Source organism: Typopeltis vanoorti, chromosome 13 (genome assembly GCF_054136105.1).
Source record: "Typopeltis vanoorti isolate ZY-2024b chromosome 13, IOZ_Tvanoo_1.0, whole genome shotgun sequence".
In the NCBI taxonomy this organism is placed as follows: Eukaryota; Metazoa; Arthropoda; class Arachnida; order Uropygi; family Thelyphonidae; genus Typopeltis; species Typopeltis vanoorti.
The window spans coordinates 60,881,977-60,900,953 of NC_143561.1; the positions used below are offsets into that span (position 1 = coordinate 60,881,977).

Consider the following 18,977-nt stretch of genomic DNA (forward strand, 5'->3'; position numbering starts at 1 on the left):
AGGGAGACTTACATATACAATGATGTTTTTAGACTTCACAAGGTATTTGATAGATTGCTATATAACAAGTAGATGTATAAGATGGGTAATGGATAGGAGATTGGGTTTCTGAATGATACATAAGTTGTTTGGGAGACAGCATCCAGAAAAGGGCAGTAAATAGATGGTAAAGTTCTGTGGTTGGTCCTATTGTTTGAATTATATCTTAATCTTAATTATATTTTGTGTGGATTGACAGTAGTATTCAGTTGTTTGCTAATGATGCAAAGTTGGGCACTGAGCAATAAGGAAAAGTCAATGTCATAGCCTTTTAGGAAGATTTAATTTTACCTTAGACAAATGAGTATAATTGCAGTTTTGATGTTCATAAGTGCAATAACTTGCATACCTACATGTGCAAAATCAGAAGGCTGTTTAATGTATTGGTGGAACTGTGCTTCAGAAGATGGCTGAGATCTGGGTATGGCAGTCAACAGTGGCCTTAAGTTCAGAGGGCACACTGCATATTTTAAGACTACACAGCAGAATGGTTATGTGAATAAGAGAGTGGCTGCTGGCTAGATATCATAAAGTGGTATATGGAGGGAGAGAATCAAGGCAAAAACAGGTGACTAGTGGTGTGCTACAAGGTTTCAGTGCTGAGACCTGTTTAATTTGTACATAATGATATAGGAAATAACCTGAAAGGAATTATTCAGTTGTTTGCTGATGATGCAAAATTAGGTAGAGTAATAGTTAATCAAGGCAATGTGTAGAGCTTGCAGGAGGATTTAAATAGGCTGTCAGTATGCACAAAAATAATGGAAGTCAGTTTATTTAATGTGGAGAAATGTAAATTTTTACATTTGGGATAAATAGATTACAAGTTGTCTACCACATTGCTGGAACTGTACTCCAGAAAATAGATGAAGCTAGAGATATAGGGGTAGTGGTAGACAGAGAGTTAAAGTTTAGCAGACATATTGCTAAAGTAGCTCATAAGATTACTTGGCTACTGAAGAACACACTAACAAGTACAGATATGGAAGTTGTTATTCCTGTTTATAAGATCTTGATATATCCACATATGGATTACTGTGCTCAGGTCGGTCTCCTGGGTTTCTTGGAGATGAGGAAACACTGAAGAAGATTCAGAGGTGAGCGACCAAGGTGGTAAGTTGTCTGTGGAATGTTCCCTCAATCTATCTTCATGTGTGGATTGCAGAAGTTAGTTGATAGGAGAAAAAGAGTGGTTATATTAGAAACATTTAAGTTACTTAAAGGGTTTTATAGGATTGATGCTGGGGAAATGTTTCAGCACTTGGCCAGAACAAGAGTTCATCACTGGAAGTTGAAAAAGGTGTAGTTAGTAGGGGTGTGAGACTAGATTTTTGGCTTAGAGAGTTATGAATGAGTGGAATGGGTTGCCAGAGTCAGTTGTGAGTGCTTTGTCTTTTAATGGATTCAAGGAGAGGTATGATGGTTTGTGTGGATAATTCAGGTCTTTGGACTCCATGGAGGTGCCCTTACAATAATAATAATAATAATGGTTATGATAAGGAACACATTGACAAGTAAAGATAAAGTAGTAGTTCTGTTACTATATAAGGCATGATTCAGCCTTCACATGGATTGTTGTGCTGAAATTTGGTCACTTGGTTGAATTCTGGAGATTAAACTAAGTGACCAAACCTGTGAAATGTTGGTTATGGGGAGAAATTGAGGAAATGTAAATTGCAGCATTTAGTGAATTGGTGGAAAATAAGGGATTATATTTAAAAAAGTATTTTACTGGATTAATAGAAGGAATCATGGAACAGAGAATGAGAGAGGGAAAATGAGAGGCATCCCTGGAAATTGCATAAGAGAGTGGTAGAGGAGAGAATGGCAGGAAAAGTATTCTTTTGAAGATATTCTTGTGATTCTATAAAATAAAGATTGCTATATTTATTAGCAGTCCTTAATCTTATCTTCTTATTCTCTCCCTCCAAATCATATCCATGCTCAAAGAGAACTAAAAAAACGTTAAGTTAAAATATATCTTCTAAAAGATTTACCAGTTAAAAAACATCCAACCTGAGTCTTATGTGGTTCCTACCCATGAGAGATTTTTAGTAAGCCTATGTTACAGTACATTTTGTACTGTAGGTGGGCTAAGGATTTTTTTCCATCAATTTTATATATATATATTTTTGTAATTTTTTATTTATTTTTACATAGTCTGGAAATCCTCCTCTAGAGACCAACATGGAACTTTTTGCAAGCCACTTCCAGCCTCCAATAAGCTGGGAGGTAGTCTCACACTGGACGATGAAATTTAAATTTATTTTCCACCTAAAGACAATCACAAACATCCATGCCCACAATGGGATTCAAACCTACAACCTGTTGGTTGGAGAGCAGGTACTCTAACCACTTGGCCCACCAAGCTGGCTATGAATGTGCATTTCTATATTTGCTTAATGCAGCTTGCATATTCTTATTACATATACATATTCAGAACATCATTTCATAGTGTGGGGAGAATGTTTATATAACATGCAATTTAAAATGAAATATAAATGTATTATCAGTTCATTGAACATTTAAAAATGCAATTTGTATTTCCCCCCCCTCATTTTCCTTTTAAGCCTTATACACTGCCCTTTACATGGACCAAGTCCGTGATTACCTAAGTAACTGTGCATTACCAACATCTGATACCTCTGGTCCTGGATCTAGTACAGGACATGGAACAAGTCCAGGACCAAGCTCTTCACAGCAATCATCAGGACCAAATAGCTGTCCAGGAAGCAGTAGGATTCTGTCTAGAAATGCAAATGGCACAAGTAAGACTTGTAGTACGTTTTTATTCATTCATTAATATACAGCTTTAAATATGAAAGAGTTGAAATAAGTCACATATAAGATTTGATAATATTTATTTATATTTTTATTTCTTTGTATATATTGTATGTGAGTGTGTTGTGCAATTTATTCAGCCTTATTCAATTATAATGCATTCTATATAGCAGAAATGCTACAAATTTATTAATTGTATAGCATTACTTTGCATATATTTTTAAAATCACAGATGCATTTATGAAATGCACAAAATCTTTCAGAAATATCTGCCTTTTTTTTTGCAAACAGGAGTTGTTTTTTCAATCATATCCATAAGCTCAGTAAGCAGACTTATTTGTTTGGTAAACAGATAACCCTGTTTTTAATATTTTTCTTGAGGGACTGTCGTAAAACTGACTCATATTTGAAATGAATGTTTCAGCACAATGTTTTGATTAAGAATTATCAAATTTCCCATAACTCACGTTCAGAAGAGTGCAAATCATGTTAAGGCAGATGGTTTTAATGAAGGAAGAAATATAAAGGCATGAAGGAAACACAAATAATATCATACATACAGTATTTATTCTAAATTCCTTTTTGCACAGTTTTATTAGATATTCCATGTACTACATTCAGTCAATATAATGCACCCCTTTTAACTTCCTTATTATTATTATTTTTTTCTTCCAAATTTAATTTAATGAAAATGGCCGAGGTGGATGAAATAGTGAGACCAAATTGCACTTCTTATCCATGTAATTCAATGGGTGTTACAAAATCGTATCCAGATTTAGCTGACTGTCTGCAGACAAATACCCAGCAAGAATTAAGATTATTGACAGAAACATAAATTAAGATATACAAACGATACAACCTTCATAGTAGAAATTAAGGAAGATCTGGGGGAGATTGATTCTGTTGGTTAAGAGAGAAAGCAAAAAAGCCAAGCTTAACTCCCACAACTTGCCATGACGTCTGTAGACAGCCAGCTAAATCTGGATACGATTTTGTAACACCCATTGAATTACATGGATAAGAAGTACAATTTGGTCTCACTATTTCATCCACCTCGGCCGGCAGGGAGGTTAATTGAAATATAAGTGAAACAAAAGGGGATGGCTTCTGGCAATTTGGATAAATTAGGAAAGTGTCTGAAATGGCACCCAGCCATTTCAGATACTTACTACACAGTGCCATCTATGACCTTTTGCCAGAAAGAAACCAGAATAATCATATCCAAATTCCATCCATCCATGCATAAAGTTCTCGTTAGATGGGTTGAGTCCCCCCCCCCCCCCTTATTAGAAGTCTTAGGCAGTTTAATGCAGCCAGCTTGTCATTCCTCTGGCGTCCTTCTAAGGGTAAATATTTTATGTCTATATATATTACAGGGATGAGTTTGTGTGCTTGAGGATGAAAAACTATTCCACCTCCATATGAGACCACCTAACTCACCTTTAATTGAAAACTTCTGAAAACAATGGTGATACCTTTACCATTGTTTTCAGATAATTTTCGAATGTCAAGAAGATCAGAACTTACAGTGACACCAAAAACAACTACCATGCACTAGACCTTACTTAGAAGCCCTATTTAGGGATAAATGTAAGCAAAATAAGTAGTGAATTACCCAAAATCAAGGGATCATCATCAACCAGATGAAAATAATTAAGCGTATACCTCACATAACACCATATATGGAAGCCCAGTGAACTAATCGGTTGTTGTGAAAATTTCAGGTGTGTAATTTTGTCTGGACTAAAGGAGGTGCCAAACCATCCATTGCCAGAAAATTGGTGTTGTGCTTGTATTTACAATAGCACATATCAGAATGCATCTCATACATTTCATACCTTTATCATGTTCACACTTGGCGGTGTCACATCCCATGTTTCTATCTGTCTATCTATATATATATATTTGTTGTATCATGAAAGCTGCGAAGCATTCGTGACTAAACATTCACGTAATCACAGTAATAAGATTTTTTAATGAGTAAATATTTCATCCTAAGTATCATAGGATATCGTCAGTACAGTTAATTCAAACAATACTAGGAATCACATGCAGTTAGTACACGGGCACATGCTTACAATGGAATCCCTCTATGTGTGCAGTAGCATGTTATAGAATTAAATTAAAATATATCTGGAGAGAGAGAGAGAAAAAAAAAGATTACATTAAAATGAGATAACATATATAAATTATTTTTTTACACAATTTAAGAATGACAATTTCCCAGACTTTAGGTATAGTAAGAACGTCATTACAGTTCAAATTGGATCTGTGACGTAGGGCTGCAGCACTTTCTTTATATAAACGTTCATGTTTATATAGCGATTTATATAGAAGTTTGATATTTTTCCAAAGGATCGTATGGTTTGGGTTTTCAATTCCATGTTGTGCAAGGCCAGATTTCTGCAGTTTGATAAGACGGATATAGGCTTGATGTTCCGAAATGCATTTGCTAATGGATCTATCTGTCTGTCCATAGTAGGACAATTTACAGGACATGGGACATCGTATGCACCAGGTAGCATCAGAGGTGAGAGTTTGTCTTTAGGAGAAGGTAACCAATTGTAGATCTGGTTGATTAGTTTGTAGGTAGCAGTCAAATTATATTTCTTCATAATTTTTGAAAGATATTCAGAGATGCCTTTGACATGAGGTATGGGAATCCTACGGGCTTGTTCTTGTCTAGATTGATGTGTGTGGGGAAGTGACTGATGATTTTTTGAGTTGTTTTTGGATTGTATCCATTCTGTATGGCTGTATTTTTGATTATTTCCAATTTTTAGTTTAAAGATTCTTCGGAGGAGCAGAATCTGTGTGCTTTGGTCACTAATGATTTAATGATGCCAAATTTTTGAGATGGATGATGAGCAGAAGAATTGTGAATGTAGTGACCTGAAAATGCCGGCTTACAGTAGACAGAAGTAGAGATAGAACCATCTTCTTTTCTTTGGATGTGTACTCCAGGAAGGAGATATCCTGTGAGATTCTTTTTCTAGCATGAATTTGATGCAAATTCATCAGTTAGTATTTTCATCAGCACTTTGCCAAGATGACTCATTAATGCAATAGTTCTGTAATTGGTGCATTCTAAAGCACTGCCTTTCTTATGAAGAACAACCAAGACAGATTTTTTCCACTCTTCAGGGGGCATATCCTGATCTCCATATTTCATTACATAGCTTATGTATTTCTTTTGCAACTGATTCTCCCCCATATTTTAACATCTCGCCTATTATGTTGTCATTTCCAGGACTCTTGTTGTTCTTGAGATGTTTTATAGCCTTATTCACCTCCTCTTCCAAGATGTCATTTTCAAAGATCTCTGCTGGTGGAGAGATTGCTTTTAGTTCTTTTGATTACTTCTTTTGCAATATCATTTAGTTGATTTTTATATAGTTCGCTGCAATATCTTGTCCATCTGTGTATGATTTCTGTCTTGTCCATCAATACTTTACCATTTTCATCTTTGACTGCTACTGATCTTATTTGCCACTTCCTATTGACATTTCTTATAAATTTGTAGACCTCTCTAGTTTTGTGTTCTCCATAGTGCTGTTCAGTGTCTTTGCACTGGTCCTCCAACCATTTGGCTTTATCAGATCTTGCTGCTTTCCGTACTTCTTTGCATTTTTGACAGTATAACTCATCTGCTGCCTCTGAATTATCTCTTTTAAGTTTCAGTTCTCTTTTCTCTTGTACCAATTTTAGGGTTTCCCGAGTTATCCATTTCTTGTTGATCTTTTCTCTTTCAGGAATTACTTCCTCTACTGCTTTTTTTTTAGCACTGTAGTCAGTTCTGCTCTTGTATTAATATTTTGTTTTTCACTTGGGGTCTTAAGCTTAGTTTCCAATATGTTCTTACATGCTGTTCTTTGCCTATAATAAATTTAGTTTAATGCTTTATCCAAGTGTGAGCAAACAAAGTTTGCGCCTGAAAGTATCTTCAGGACTGGGGTAAGGTAGTACAACACCGGGAAACTCGTTGCAAAGGTGGAGCAAGCTAACATCACTCCTATCTCAGTATCTCCCATAATGTAAAACACATCTCCTTGCGGATATGTATATATAATGTTATGCATTAAGGGAAGGGCCACTACCCAGACTAGTTTCGACCTTTATTGAGGTCTCTTCAGTGGGAGCCAGGCCCAAGTGGAGATACCAGGCAGAAGCATTAGCAAGGTCATTTCCACGGTCATCTCCATCATTGCCAAACGGTGTGCTACCTTTTTATTAAATTACTCTCAATTTAGAGAAAGATGTTGAAAGTTTATTTTTCACTTGGTTAGACTATAATAAATTTAGTTTAATCCTTTATCCAAGTGTGAGCAAACAAAGTTTGCGCCTGAAAGTATCTTCAGAACTGGGGTAAGGTGGTACAACACTGGGCAACTCGTTACAAAGGTGGAGCAAGCTAACATCACTCCTATCTCAGTATCTCCCATAATGCAAAACACCTCAATAGAAGAGATCTTAATAAAGGTCGAAACTAGTCTGGGTAGTGGCCCTTCCCTTAATGCATAACATTATACATATCCGCAAGGAGATGTGTTTTGCATTATGGGAGATACTGAGATAGGAGTGATGTTAGCTTGCTCCACCTTTGCAACAAGTTGCCCGGTGTTGTACCACCTTATCCCAGTTCTGAAGATACTTTCAGGTGCAAAGTTTGTTTGCTAACACTTGGATAAAGGATTAAACTAAATTTATTATAGTCTAACCAAGTGAAAAATAAATTTTCAACAAAAATGTTCTTAGCCTGTCTTCATTTAGTTTTGAGATGTCTCTAGCATTTTGGAACTTTCCTTTGTACTTCTGTTTCAGTTTTAGTCTTATATTCACAATCACTATGCTATGGTCCAAATCAATATCAGCTCCTTGGAATGATCTGCACTGTTGAACTGAGGTTTTCCATTTCTAGTCTATTAATATCAGGTCGATCATATTCCTGTGTTTGCCATCGAAGGAGCGCCACGTCCATTTATGACAATCTTTTTGTTGGAATTTGGTATTACATATCATCAGGTTGTTATTCGTGGCAAATTCCAGAAGCATCTCTCCATGTTCATTTCTTTCTCCATATCCAAATTTTCCCATAACCTTTTCCCATCCTGTGTTATTTTTACCAATCTTTGCATTCCAGTCTCCTCCAATGATGAGTATAGCCTGCTTCGGCACCTCATCAATTACTAGTTGTAGATCCCTGTAAAATCTCTCAATGTTTTCATCTGCACTCTCTGCAGTGGGTGCATATATTTGAATGGTTGTTGTGATATTAAATGGTTGGGCACTGAATCTTGCAACCATTATTTTTTCACTAACTGGTTTGTATCCTATCATTGGCTGACAGGCCTTGTTACTTAGCAGGAAACCTACGCCTGCTTCATGCTTACTTTCATTTTCTGACCAGGGAACTCTTCCACCATTTGATTCTCCTGACAATGTCCATCTCATTTTTGAAATACCCAATATATCACATCTGTATTTCTTCTTGAAGCAACTGCAATTTTCCAGTTGCCCAGAGTGTACAGACATTCCATGTACCAATTGATATTCCATCCTTTACAGGCCTGAGTTGGATTTTTTTGTCTTTGTTCAACAATATCGGATGGAAACTTTTGAGTTAACAAGTCTGGCGTTTCCTTATGGAAAGTATTATTGAAGAGGGAGACAATGTCGAAGCTAAGCATGTCAGTTTCCAACAGTTGAATATCTTTTATTTTGTGTGAAACTCTGTGGAATTTTTAATTGATGAGGCTGAGTGGCCTATGAGAGGATGGAGAAGGTTAGATAAAAATCATGATAATTTGTAAGTCGGGTTGCTAATGGAATCCATAATGGGTCTGAGTGGAACGTTATTCTTGTGAAGTTTAGGTAAACCGTATATTTTCCATCTTCTCATAGACAAAATCTACAGCACTCTAATACAACAGTTCAATCAAAACACTTCATTGGACAGTCCCATATCATCCCAGAAAACACCATTTCACTGGGACCTACCATATTGCACAAGAGCCACCAAACCCAATGCTAATATTCAGTGGGGAATGTGGCACAATGCCCTATCCCACTTCTGCTATATTACAGAAATTCAAGCTGATCTTTGGATAACTGTCTGTTCTGCTACTTAGCAGGACAGACAGTTATCCAGCCTTAACCTGCAGTTGTCTCCATACAGAAGAGGAATATCTCAATCTTGTGCACACAGAGTCAAAAAAAAAAAAAAAAAAAAACCCATTTGATCTGCAACTACCTCTTCATCACTGTGAAAGCAGTGATGTTCAGTTTCTGTCTTCGACACACAAGACCAGGAAGCTCAACAACAACCATCTCCTTGTAGCCTTTAAACAAAAGGTGAGAAGTTGGATCCTATATAAGCATCACCAGAATCAGTACATTACCCTACATCTTTTCCACCAAGACTGGAATCCACAGAATCAACTCCTGGTTGAGCAGGGCGACTGCATCACAATCCACTTTTCAACATAGAAGAAACATCATTGCTTCCCCCCCCCCCCAAGAAAAAGGGGAGAAGAAAGAGATTTTCTTGCTATTTAACAGCGTGAATAATGATCAATTGTTGCTTTCATGTAAATAGGTAATATTGTCTTATCTTCTTCTTTTCAGCCATTTTCTGTCCACTGCAGGACGAAGGCCTCCTCCTCCAGTTCTTTCCACCTTCTTGGCAATGGTTGACCAATTTTTCCCAACAAAATTTGACAAGTCATCACTCCACCTTCTTTTAGGATGTCATCAGCCTCGTTACCCTTCTTTTGGAATCCAGTTCGTTAGTATGGTGGTCCATCGCTCATTTTCTCTTCTGGATAGATGTCCAGCCCATTTCCATTTTAGTCACTTATGATGACGAATGATGTCAGTGATGTGAGTCTGGCTTCTTATCCAGGTGTTTTGCTTCTTATCTTTTAATGTGATGCCTAGCATCGATCCCTCCATTTTTCTTTGAGTTGTTGTTAGTTTATTTGCCAGTGCTTTTGTTAGCGACCAAGTTTCACAACCATATATGATGACTGGAAGTATACACTGGTTAAATGTCTTCCTTTTTAAACAGAGTGGGACATCATTGTTTTGAAAAATGGTTTTCAATTTTCTGACTGCACCCAGGCAAGTTGAACTTTCTTATTTATTTCCTTTTGGAGTCCACAGTTTAGATCAATGAGATGACCTAAGTATGTATATGAAGAGTCTTTCCAAGAAATTGTTTTCTATTATTATGTTTTTTAGTGTTACAAAATGATTAAACATGATTTTAGTTTGTTGAATTTTTTCTTGATAATTATTCATACGACTATTACACTTTTTTATAAAATCTTTATCAAGTAGCTTTATTTTTATCCTCCTACATGTTTCGCCAATCTGTTTCTATTGGCATCCTCAGGGAATACAAATCAGTAAGCACAAAATGAAGGTTACAGACTAGGTTATAACCGATGGTTCTAAATCATACAAAAATTGGTATTGTGCGTGACAATGTGCGTGTCTCGTTAACGTGATTTATTCGTGATGACTCATGACATAATTGTTATGAAAGTTCATTTCTTTGATATTTAATGATCTGATAAAAGTTTTCCAAATTTCTGGTAAAATTAGACCTTGATTCTTGTTTAGGTTTTCAGTTTTACGGATGACTGTAGCTGCTTCTTTAAAGGTTCTTGAATGGTAGTTATCTTCTATGTATGGCATAAGGCTCTTATCCCACTCAATGTAATGGTTAGTAGAGGCAAAGTGGCATGAAAGGCCTGAAATGTCTTGTCTGTTATTTCTGACATATCCTATGTGTTCTTTCTTTCTCGTTTCGAAGCTTCTAGATGTCTGACCTACGTAACTAATACCACATGAGCAAGGAATATTATATACTCCAGAGTATTTGTAGAATGGGTGAGGATCTTTCGGTGATCTTAAAAATTTCCGAATAGTATTGATTGGTTTGAATGCCACTCTGATCTTATGTGGTTTTAAAAGGTTAGCTAATTTTTTGGAAAGGTTGTTGACAAAAGGAATCGTAATTGTACTGATGTATTGGACGTCATACATTGTCGATGTGGTATATCAGTAAATAGAATCTTGTTGTAGAGTCTTTTAGGGTAACCATTTAAAGAAAGTTCTCTGGATATTGTGGTTAATTCCGTTAGTAGGTCATCCTTGTCTGTCGTATACTGTATAGCTCTTTTCTTGAGACTATGGATAATGCTAAGTTTCTGAGCTATGTGATGAGCTGAGTTGAAATGGAGGTAACGTCCAGTATTTGTAGGTTTTCTGTATACAGATAGGTTGATACTATTATTGGATTGTTTCTTTATTAAAATGTCAAGGAATGGCAGTTTTTTATCTTTTTCCATTTCTAATGTGAATTTGATGGTATTGTGGAAACTATTGATTTGGTTGAGGTAATTCAATTTTTTTATGATTTAGAACCATCGGTTATAACCTAGTCTGTAACCTTCATTTTGTGCTTACTGATTTGTATTCCCTGAGGATGCCAATAGAAACAGATTGGCGAAACATGTAGGAGGATAAAAATAAAGCTACTTGATAAAGATTTTATGATTTTAGTTTTTTCTCTGTTTATTTTTAGACTGACTATTCTACTTTCATGATATAGGTCTTCTATCATTATATTAAGGTCTTCTGGAATGTTTGCAAAAATTATGATATCATCTGCATATCTTAGGTGAAGTTTCTTATTGTCTTATAGCAACTGTTATTTTTCGTGTAAGTTCTAGTATCATGTTATAATAACTTATTTGTATGAAAAATGTAATATCGTCTTATAAAAACTATTTTCTCATGCAACATGTACTATTACCTTATCTCAACAATCAATGAGCATGTAAAATCTTTGCCTGACTGCAGAGAACCAAAGCCAGTTAATCCTTGTACATAAAGTTGCTATTTTTAAATTAAAGAAAAAAAATATATATATGAGTCTTTGGACTCCTTGGAGGTGTCATGAAATAATAATATATACGTGGGTGTTCTGAAAAGTTCTCAGCCTAACTAACAATGAAAAAACAAATTTATGATTTCAAAATTATTTTTATTTTTCAATATAATCTCCCTTAAGATTAATACATTTATTGTCCGCGTGGTTAGCCTAGTGGCTGTGCACTTCACAACCATATGACTGGGGAAGGAGTGTCCCAGGCTCAATTCCCGTCGAAGACGTGAGGAATTTGAGGATCTTCCTCAGCCATAGCCAAGTTAGCCGGTCTTGGGCACGGGCAGTAGGGTTTATCTGGCGTTTTTTCATCCCGCAAGCTGGCAAACAGGCCCCGTGAACACACATAGATCTACAGCCATAAATACTTAACCCCCCATGAGGGGACTTAACTCGCCCCAGTAGGGACGAGGGAGAAAAAGGAAGGAAACTCCATACGAATAAATAAAATACATTTATTCCAGCGTCATTATCATGTCCCTGGTTCTCAGTAAGATCTGCAAAATACTCCTCTATAGCTGCAATCACCTCGTGAAAGAAAAAAGCTGATCAGCGAGGAAGAGGTTTAGTTTTGGGAAGAGATAGAAGTCAGAGGGAGCCAAATCTTGGGAATAGCGTGGATGTTCCAACAATTCATACTGCAGATCCTTTAATTTTCCCATTGCCAAAACACTTTTGTGGGCAGGTGCCTTGACCTGATCAAAGATGATTTTTTTCTTCTGCAAACCAAGTCTTTTCTCATGAATTTTTTCGTCTAGTCTGGGGAAGATTGGAATAATATTCCCCGGTTATTGTTTTACCCTTTTCAAGATAATTAATAAACAAAATGCCTTTAGCATCACAAAACACCAATGGCATGACCTTTCCAGCTGATGAAACCGACTTTGTCTTCTTTGGCGCTGAACAACCGGCTTCTGTCTGCTGTTTTGACTGCTGTTTGGATTTTGGTGTGTAATGGTGAATCCAAGTCTCATCCATAGTAATAAATCAATGCACAAAATAGTTTTATTCTTGTTAACATGTTCCAAGCACTGTTCAGAGATTTTCATGCGAGTGCGTTTTTGATCAGCATGGCACCCATCATGTGCAAAGCTTTTTCATTTGCAATTCTTCATGCAAAATATATCCTGACACGTTCTTTTGTAATGCCTATAGTCTCAGCAATTTCACGCACTTCGATTCGCCAGTCATCCAATACCATATCGTGCACTTGATCAATGATTTCTGGTGTTGTTGCACTTTTTGGACATCCTTCAGGTGGATCATCTTCAAGGCTGGTATGACCACGTTTAAACTTGGCAGCCCATTTCTTAATTGTCGAAAACAAAGGAGAAGAGTGCCCATAAACTTTTATGAACTTCGAATGAATTTCTGTTGGTGTTAAACCTTCTTTTATAAAGAATTTTATAACTGCACAATACTCAATTTTATCCATTTCAAGGGATACAGACAACGCTTTTGCATCAGACAGCTGTATATAAAAAAAACTGTTTGATAGAATGACTTGCAATTTCACGTAGATGCTTATGACAGATGTACCAACTTAGAACAAAAAAATCTTGCCAATAGTGTTGCCATCTATGATCGAAGCTGAGAACTTTTGAGACCACCCACATGTCCCCCCCCAAAAAAAAAAACTAACTTAAAGGCATACTGTTGTAGCAGTAATAAAGAAAAATTAAAAAAAAAACTCAAAACAACTTTGTCCAACCTCTCATTTTAAAAACTAATTTTATAGCATGATAAATCTGGTGTTTTTGCTTATGTAGGTATATAATGTGCTGCACACAAAAAACAGACTAGTCAGAAGAGTTTTTTATGCTTCTGCTTTCCTTTGTGATGCAAGTTCTAACTAATCACCTAAATTTTATGTTGCTGGTTTCACCTACTTAAGAGCTATCTGTGCATTACAGATATCTCTAATGAGACCTTAAATATAAATTTTTTTATTTCTCCATGCTAGTAATGTTAGACTGCGTATAGTTCTAATGTTACAGTTTCACGTCAGATCTCTTGCTGGACATGTGGACTATCTGCCTCAGGCAATAGATTAGCAACCATGGCAACTTGATAGCTCACTACTATAGCTGAAGAACAAAACCAGGAACCGCCCCCCCCCCCCCTTTCCCACTATTTCATTCCAAGAAAGATAGAAGAACTTTCAGATGAGAAACAGGTCAATCATTTTCAGCTAAAAAACCTTATTGCCAGCAAAAATACTGTTTTCACACACTAATATGGTACTAACAAACTGCTAATTAAACAGCATTTCCATAACCAACTCCACTAACAGCATTTCCAGAAAAAATGGAATAGTCATTTTTGCTACTATAGAAAGCATTTCTTTGAAAGATTTATTTGACAGCAAAAAATATTACTGATGCATCCTGCATACCAGGAACTGTGCAAGTTTACTTCAATCATACATCACGGGCACAAATAGTGCTGCAAAAGGGCATTGATATCGGCTTATGATATACCCTTATCACCCAAATGCTGCTAACATTGCATTATCAGTGACTAAAGTAAAGGTGTCACACATTCACCTCTGAAAATCCCTCATCAATTTCTTAGGGGCACTTAATGAAATATTGCTTTGTTACTGAAAAAATACATATGCTGTCAGCATCCACCACATGGCCTGAATTTGTGCACATCATAAGTTTCCCAAGACAAACATTAATGCACTTCCCACACAATGATGCAATAAATAACATGTTGAAGATCTTTCAACAACATCTTCAACAGTTTCAGAGCAGAAGTCAACAAATACAAAAGCATTTATTACCTAATCAACGAGCTGGAAATTCAATACCAGGAGCAATACTAAAAGGGAAATCAATTTTTATAATCTTTCAAATCCACTTTATCATAATTGCTTTAAGAATTTGATCCCAAAATGCAACAGGATGTGCCTCTGCCCTAAACAAGAAGCTAGTTCTTGAGCAACTACAGTGACATTATGTTGATCTAATTCCTTTACAGGAACAAACATCTATTCAGCGTCCAAACTGGACATCCTGGCCTTAGGAAATCCATCATTCACTTATTCAGCAGCAATGTGGAGCAGGAGTCAGCTTGTGAGTACATCATCAGTCTCTCTGTGAAGTCAAACAGATGGCTGCAGTATCTGGCCATGTACTGTATGCCCACCTTGAAGTGCCAAACCACAACATTCTCCATATTTTCAATATCTACTAACCACAGCAGGATGCACTAGCAGCAGAAGTCTTGGACTTCATAAATGCTCATCATTCAAAAATTGATGAAGAACATGTCATCCTCATTATTGGAGACTTCAACTGCACCTTCGTCCCCAAAATGGACAGGTTAAACTGCCCTGAGCATTCAACAAGCTGCAGGAAATGGAGGGTGAACAACAGTGAACTTGTCGATGCCTTCTGGCGCCAATATCCAGAAAAAGAAGTCCTACACCTGGAGATCATCTATTACAGCATCTAATGTCTTTTTCCCAAGTTTGACCAGACAGATTCTACCTCTCTAAACACACTATTCCTCTGATAAGAAACATATCTGATATCCAACCCTACATTTCAGACCATTGCATCATTAAACTGGAACTCTCATTACCCTACAATGCATCCAAACCAGGAAGTGCCTTGGATCTTTAACAATACCCTCCTGCAAAACTCAAACGTACAGAATCTCTAAGCCTTGTTATTCAAACTTACTTGAATCAAGAGATACAACAGAACCTATAAAAACATGGTGGCCTAACCTGAAATCTCAACTGAAAGTGTACACACTTTCAGTTGAGATTTCACTCGAGTTGTTTGATCTTTTGATCAAACAGCAGCTTCAGTTCCTAACTGAAGAGAGTCCAGAATATCAGTCAGTTCTCCAAGCCATACAACCAGACCCAGAACAGTCTGCTAAATATACCCTCCTCAGATCACAATGTATAAATATAAACCTTTGAGATGCCTCCACAAAGTACTTCACTCTAGAAAAAAGTGCCAGCAGCTTGCATCTCAGTGATTAGACTACAGGATGCCAACATTACAGAAGACCCAAATAAAATTACATCCAAAATAGTGAAATACTATAAAACAACATATACATCCATAGGAACCCCCTACTGATGCTATTCATGAAATGCTAAGAGGAACAACAGACGTTTCTTCTGCACTACAAAACAACCTGGAGAAACCTATCACCTTGGAAGAACTCAAAACAGCATGTAAATCTCTGTCAAAGAACAAATCTCCTTGCCTGGACAGACTTACTTTTGAATTCTTCCAGGTATTCTAGGACCTGGGACCACTCCTCCTTAAATTGCTGCAAGAAGCTTACCTAATGGGCTTCCACAGTCTGTCACAACCTCAGTTCTCATTCCAAAGAAGGGATACTACACAGACCTTAGAAACTGGTGTTTCTAAGGATCACTGATTAACACAAAAATTGCAAATCATCTGAAGCCCACACTACCTGATGTTATTGGATGCTATCAAACCTCTTCATGTTCAGGAAAATCAATACAAGGTTACCTACATTTAATCAAGGATCTCATCCATATTACAATCAGCCAAAATGAAAATTTAGCATTAATCAGTCTTGACGAGGAAAAACCTTTTGACAGAGTAGAGTAAGAATACTTCTTCAAAGTACTGAGAGCAATCAGTAATGAGAGGCCAATATCCAAACAGTTCATCTAGTATACAGAGAAGCACATTTTTGTCTGAAGATAAACAACTGGCTCACCCACACATTGTCATGCTCTGAAGGAATCAAACAAGGATGCCTGCTCTCTGGGCAACTGTATGCACTAGCCATCGAACCTTTCTTGTTTAAAATATACAATACCATGATGTCCAAATGAACCAACATTCAAAAACTGCGTACCTATCAGTATATGCAGTAGATGATGTCACAAGCATTGTATGCAGTGATGAAGAAATGAGAGCAATCCACACAGTTCATACACTATATGAACAAGCCTGTGTGGCAAAGTTAAATTCTGAAAAGTCTTCTGGCTTGCAGACAGGAAATTGGAAAACTAGAACAGACTCTCCAATCAAATGCATCTGGTCAAGTGAAGGACAAAAATACTAGGGCATTTTACAATTCATTCACCTGGACACAGCTACACAACCACTTCAAACAGGTACTAGGTAAGTGGACCAACATACAAGCAACTTTTTCAGTTAGGGGAAGAGTTCCAATCATCAACCAGATGGCTGCTAGTGTGCAATGCACACCTTCAAAATAGTAACACTGTCTGAAGACGTCTTCTCTCAGATATAGAAGTCAATAACATGATTCCTCTGGAACAAAACCAACTGGACAACTACTCAGTACTCTCTGCTACTCAACAAAGGAGGCCAGGGCGTGATCTCCCTTGAAAACAAAATCACCTCCTTCAGGATTGTCTTTCTTTTTAGGACACGCCATACCTATGCAACAACTCTCAAACATATCCTGAAAGAAGCCACCATAGGACTTACACTATCTACAATCCTTCAAAAGGTTAATGCACTTCCACTCTTCAAGCTGTTTCTGTTCTGCCATGATGCCTTACACTGTTGGAAAAGCATAGAGCCTTATCACATACTAACTGGATCATCCAAGAAAGCAGTGCCCACAGAGCTCTGTTCTCAAACAGAAACATTAAAAATCCTATAACTGGTCAACCTTTCCTCCACTACCTGGAGCTGGGCAGGTATAAGAACTATAGGAGACCTTCTAACCCAGAAACAGGAGTGGAAAACCTTCCAAAGTTTACCACCAAAGCAACAGAGCAATATCAACAAGTTCAAACACCATTATGAATGCCATTCTGAACATCAGTAAACCACAAGGAATTCGGATTTCAACCAGAAATTCCAAAGAACTCGCCTTTCAAATCTTGTCGTCTGAAACCGCTCTTCCACTTATGCCTACTGATTTCAAAGAAGTATACCACAACCTTACTTCAGTGCATCCTGACTCATCTTTTGCACCTGCATCAATATCTGAATTCTCAAACTCTCCTGCATGTCTACAGATGCTGCTCAATTTTTAATGGAATCTTCCCTACAGGACAAAGTATACCAGGACAGATGCAGACATATGGTGGAAGTTGTGTCATAACATCTTACTGACTCCCCAACAAAACTCCACAAATTCCCAGTTAGAGTATCAGATCTCTGTCTGTTCTATAACACTTCAGGTACCCTTGAATCTAGGTGCATATGCGATGATCAAATGGATGATTATCACATATGTACTGGACACTGCCTCTAGCACCTGTAATTAACTGCACAGCCATGTAGACTACTGGTACATAATACAAACAGAACAGAGAAGACAAAGAATATGCAACTTTCTTTTCATTGTGGTGAAGGCTATCGTTATACAGTTTTTACCTAAGGTTAAACAAGAGATGACCAAAATTTCTCAGCTATTGAATCTGAGCAACATCTCATGCACAGCTTATGTAGGAAGCTTAAACGGTTGACTGCTACTGGAATATCATCACAGCCAAGAACAGGGAACTTTAAAACAATTAACTGCAGACTGGAACCCAAATAGTACCCTTTGGTTGACGAGAAGATGAGATTACTCTCCTCATGTAGAAGAAAAAACTGCAGCATGTACAGACTATAAAAAAAAATGACATAGTTGTGAAAGACATGAGGAACCGCGGTGCCTCCTCTGCTTTTAAAACTGTACTTCCTTTTCTGTGATAACGTGAAAATGTCTTATCCTTCTGTCTTTTGCCTGTCACTTATGTTTTTGTTTTATTTTTATGTTATACATAACATGTATTTAACATGCATTTTAGTGTAAATATTTTGTTGTTTCGACCTAATCAAATGTATATTTTAACCAAGGTGAAAAAAATTAAAAATAAATACAGGTAACCCTCATATAACACGGTTTTTGATATAACGCGGTCTACAATTTCTAGTAACTCTTTATTTATTTTTTTCATATTTTTCACCACAGGACTTAAAAATCAAATTTTATCTTCGTTAAATTTGTGTCTGCCTGTATCGCGCAAGTAGTTATAAATATCGAATTTAGTTTTATTGCATCACTGAATAAGGTACTGTACAGAGGCTGTGTCATTCTCAACAAATAATGCAATTAGAGGCAGATGGAATAAAAACGGCGCTAACTAATAAATCACATGTCCCCTCTCACAGAAACTATGCTGTATAGACTTAAGCAAAACAATATGTTGCACCGAAACACAGTATCT

At 36.8% G+C, this 18,977-nt stretch overlaps 1 protein-coding gene across 3 annotated transcripts in view; it reads left to right on the top strand.

Annotated features, from left to right (window-relative positions):
• LOC150100211 (uncharacterized) overlaps positions 1-18,977 on the top strand; it is a 218,361-nt gene that overhangs the window by 31,674 nt on the left and 167,710 nt on the right. For 2 of the 3 annotated variants that reach the window (XM_090402441.1, XM_090402442.1), the window contains exon 2: positions 2,610-2,807. In XM_090402441.1, the coding sequence (XP_090258567.1) occupies positions 2,630-2,807 (178 nt within the window). In that variant the 5' untranslated portion in view covers positions 2,610-2,629. Of the gene's footprint in view, positions 1-2,609; positions 2,820-18,977 lie in introns of all 3 variants that reach the window. The other variant, XM_090402440.1, reaches the window with a different exon arrangement.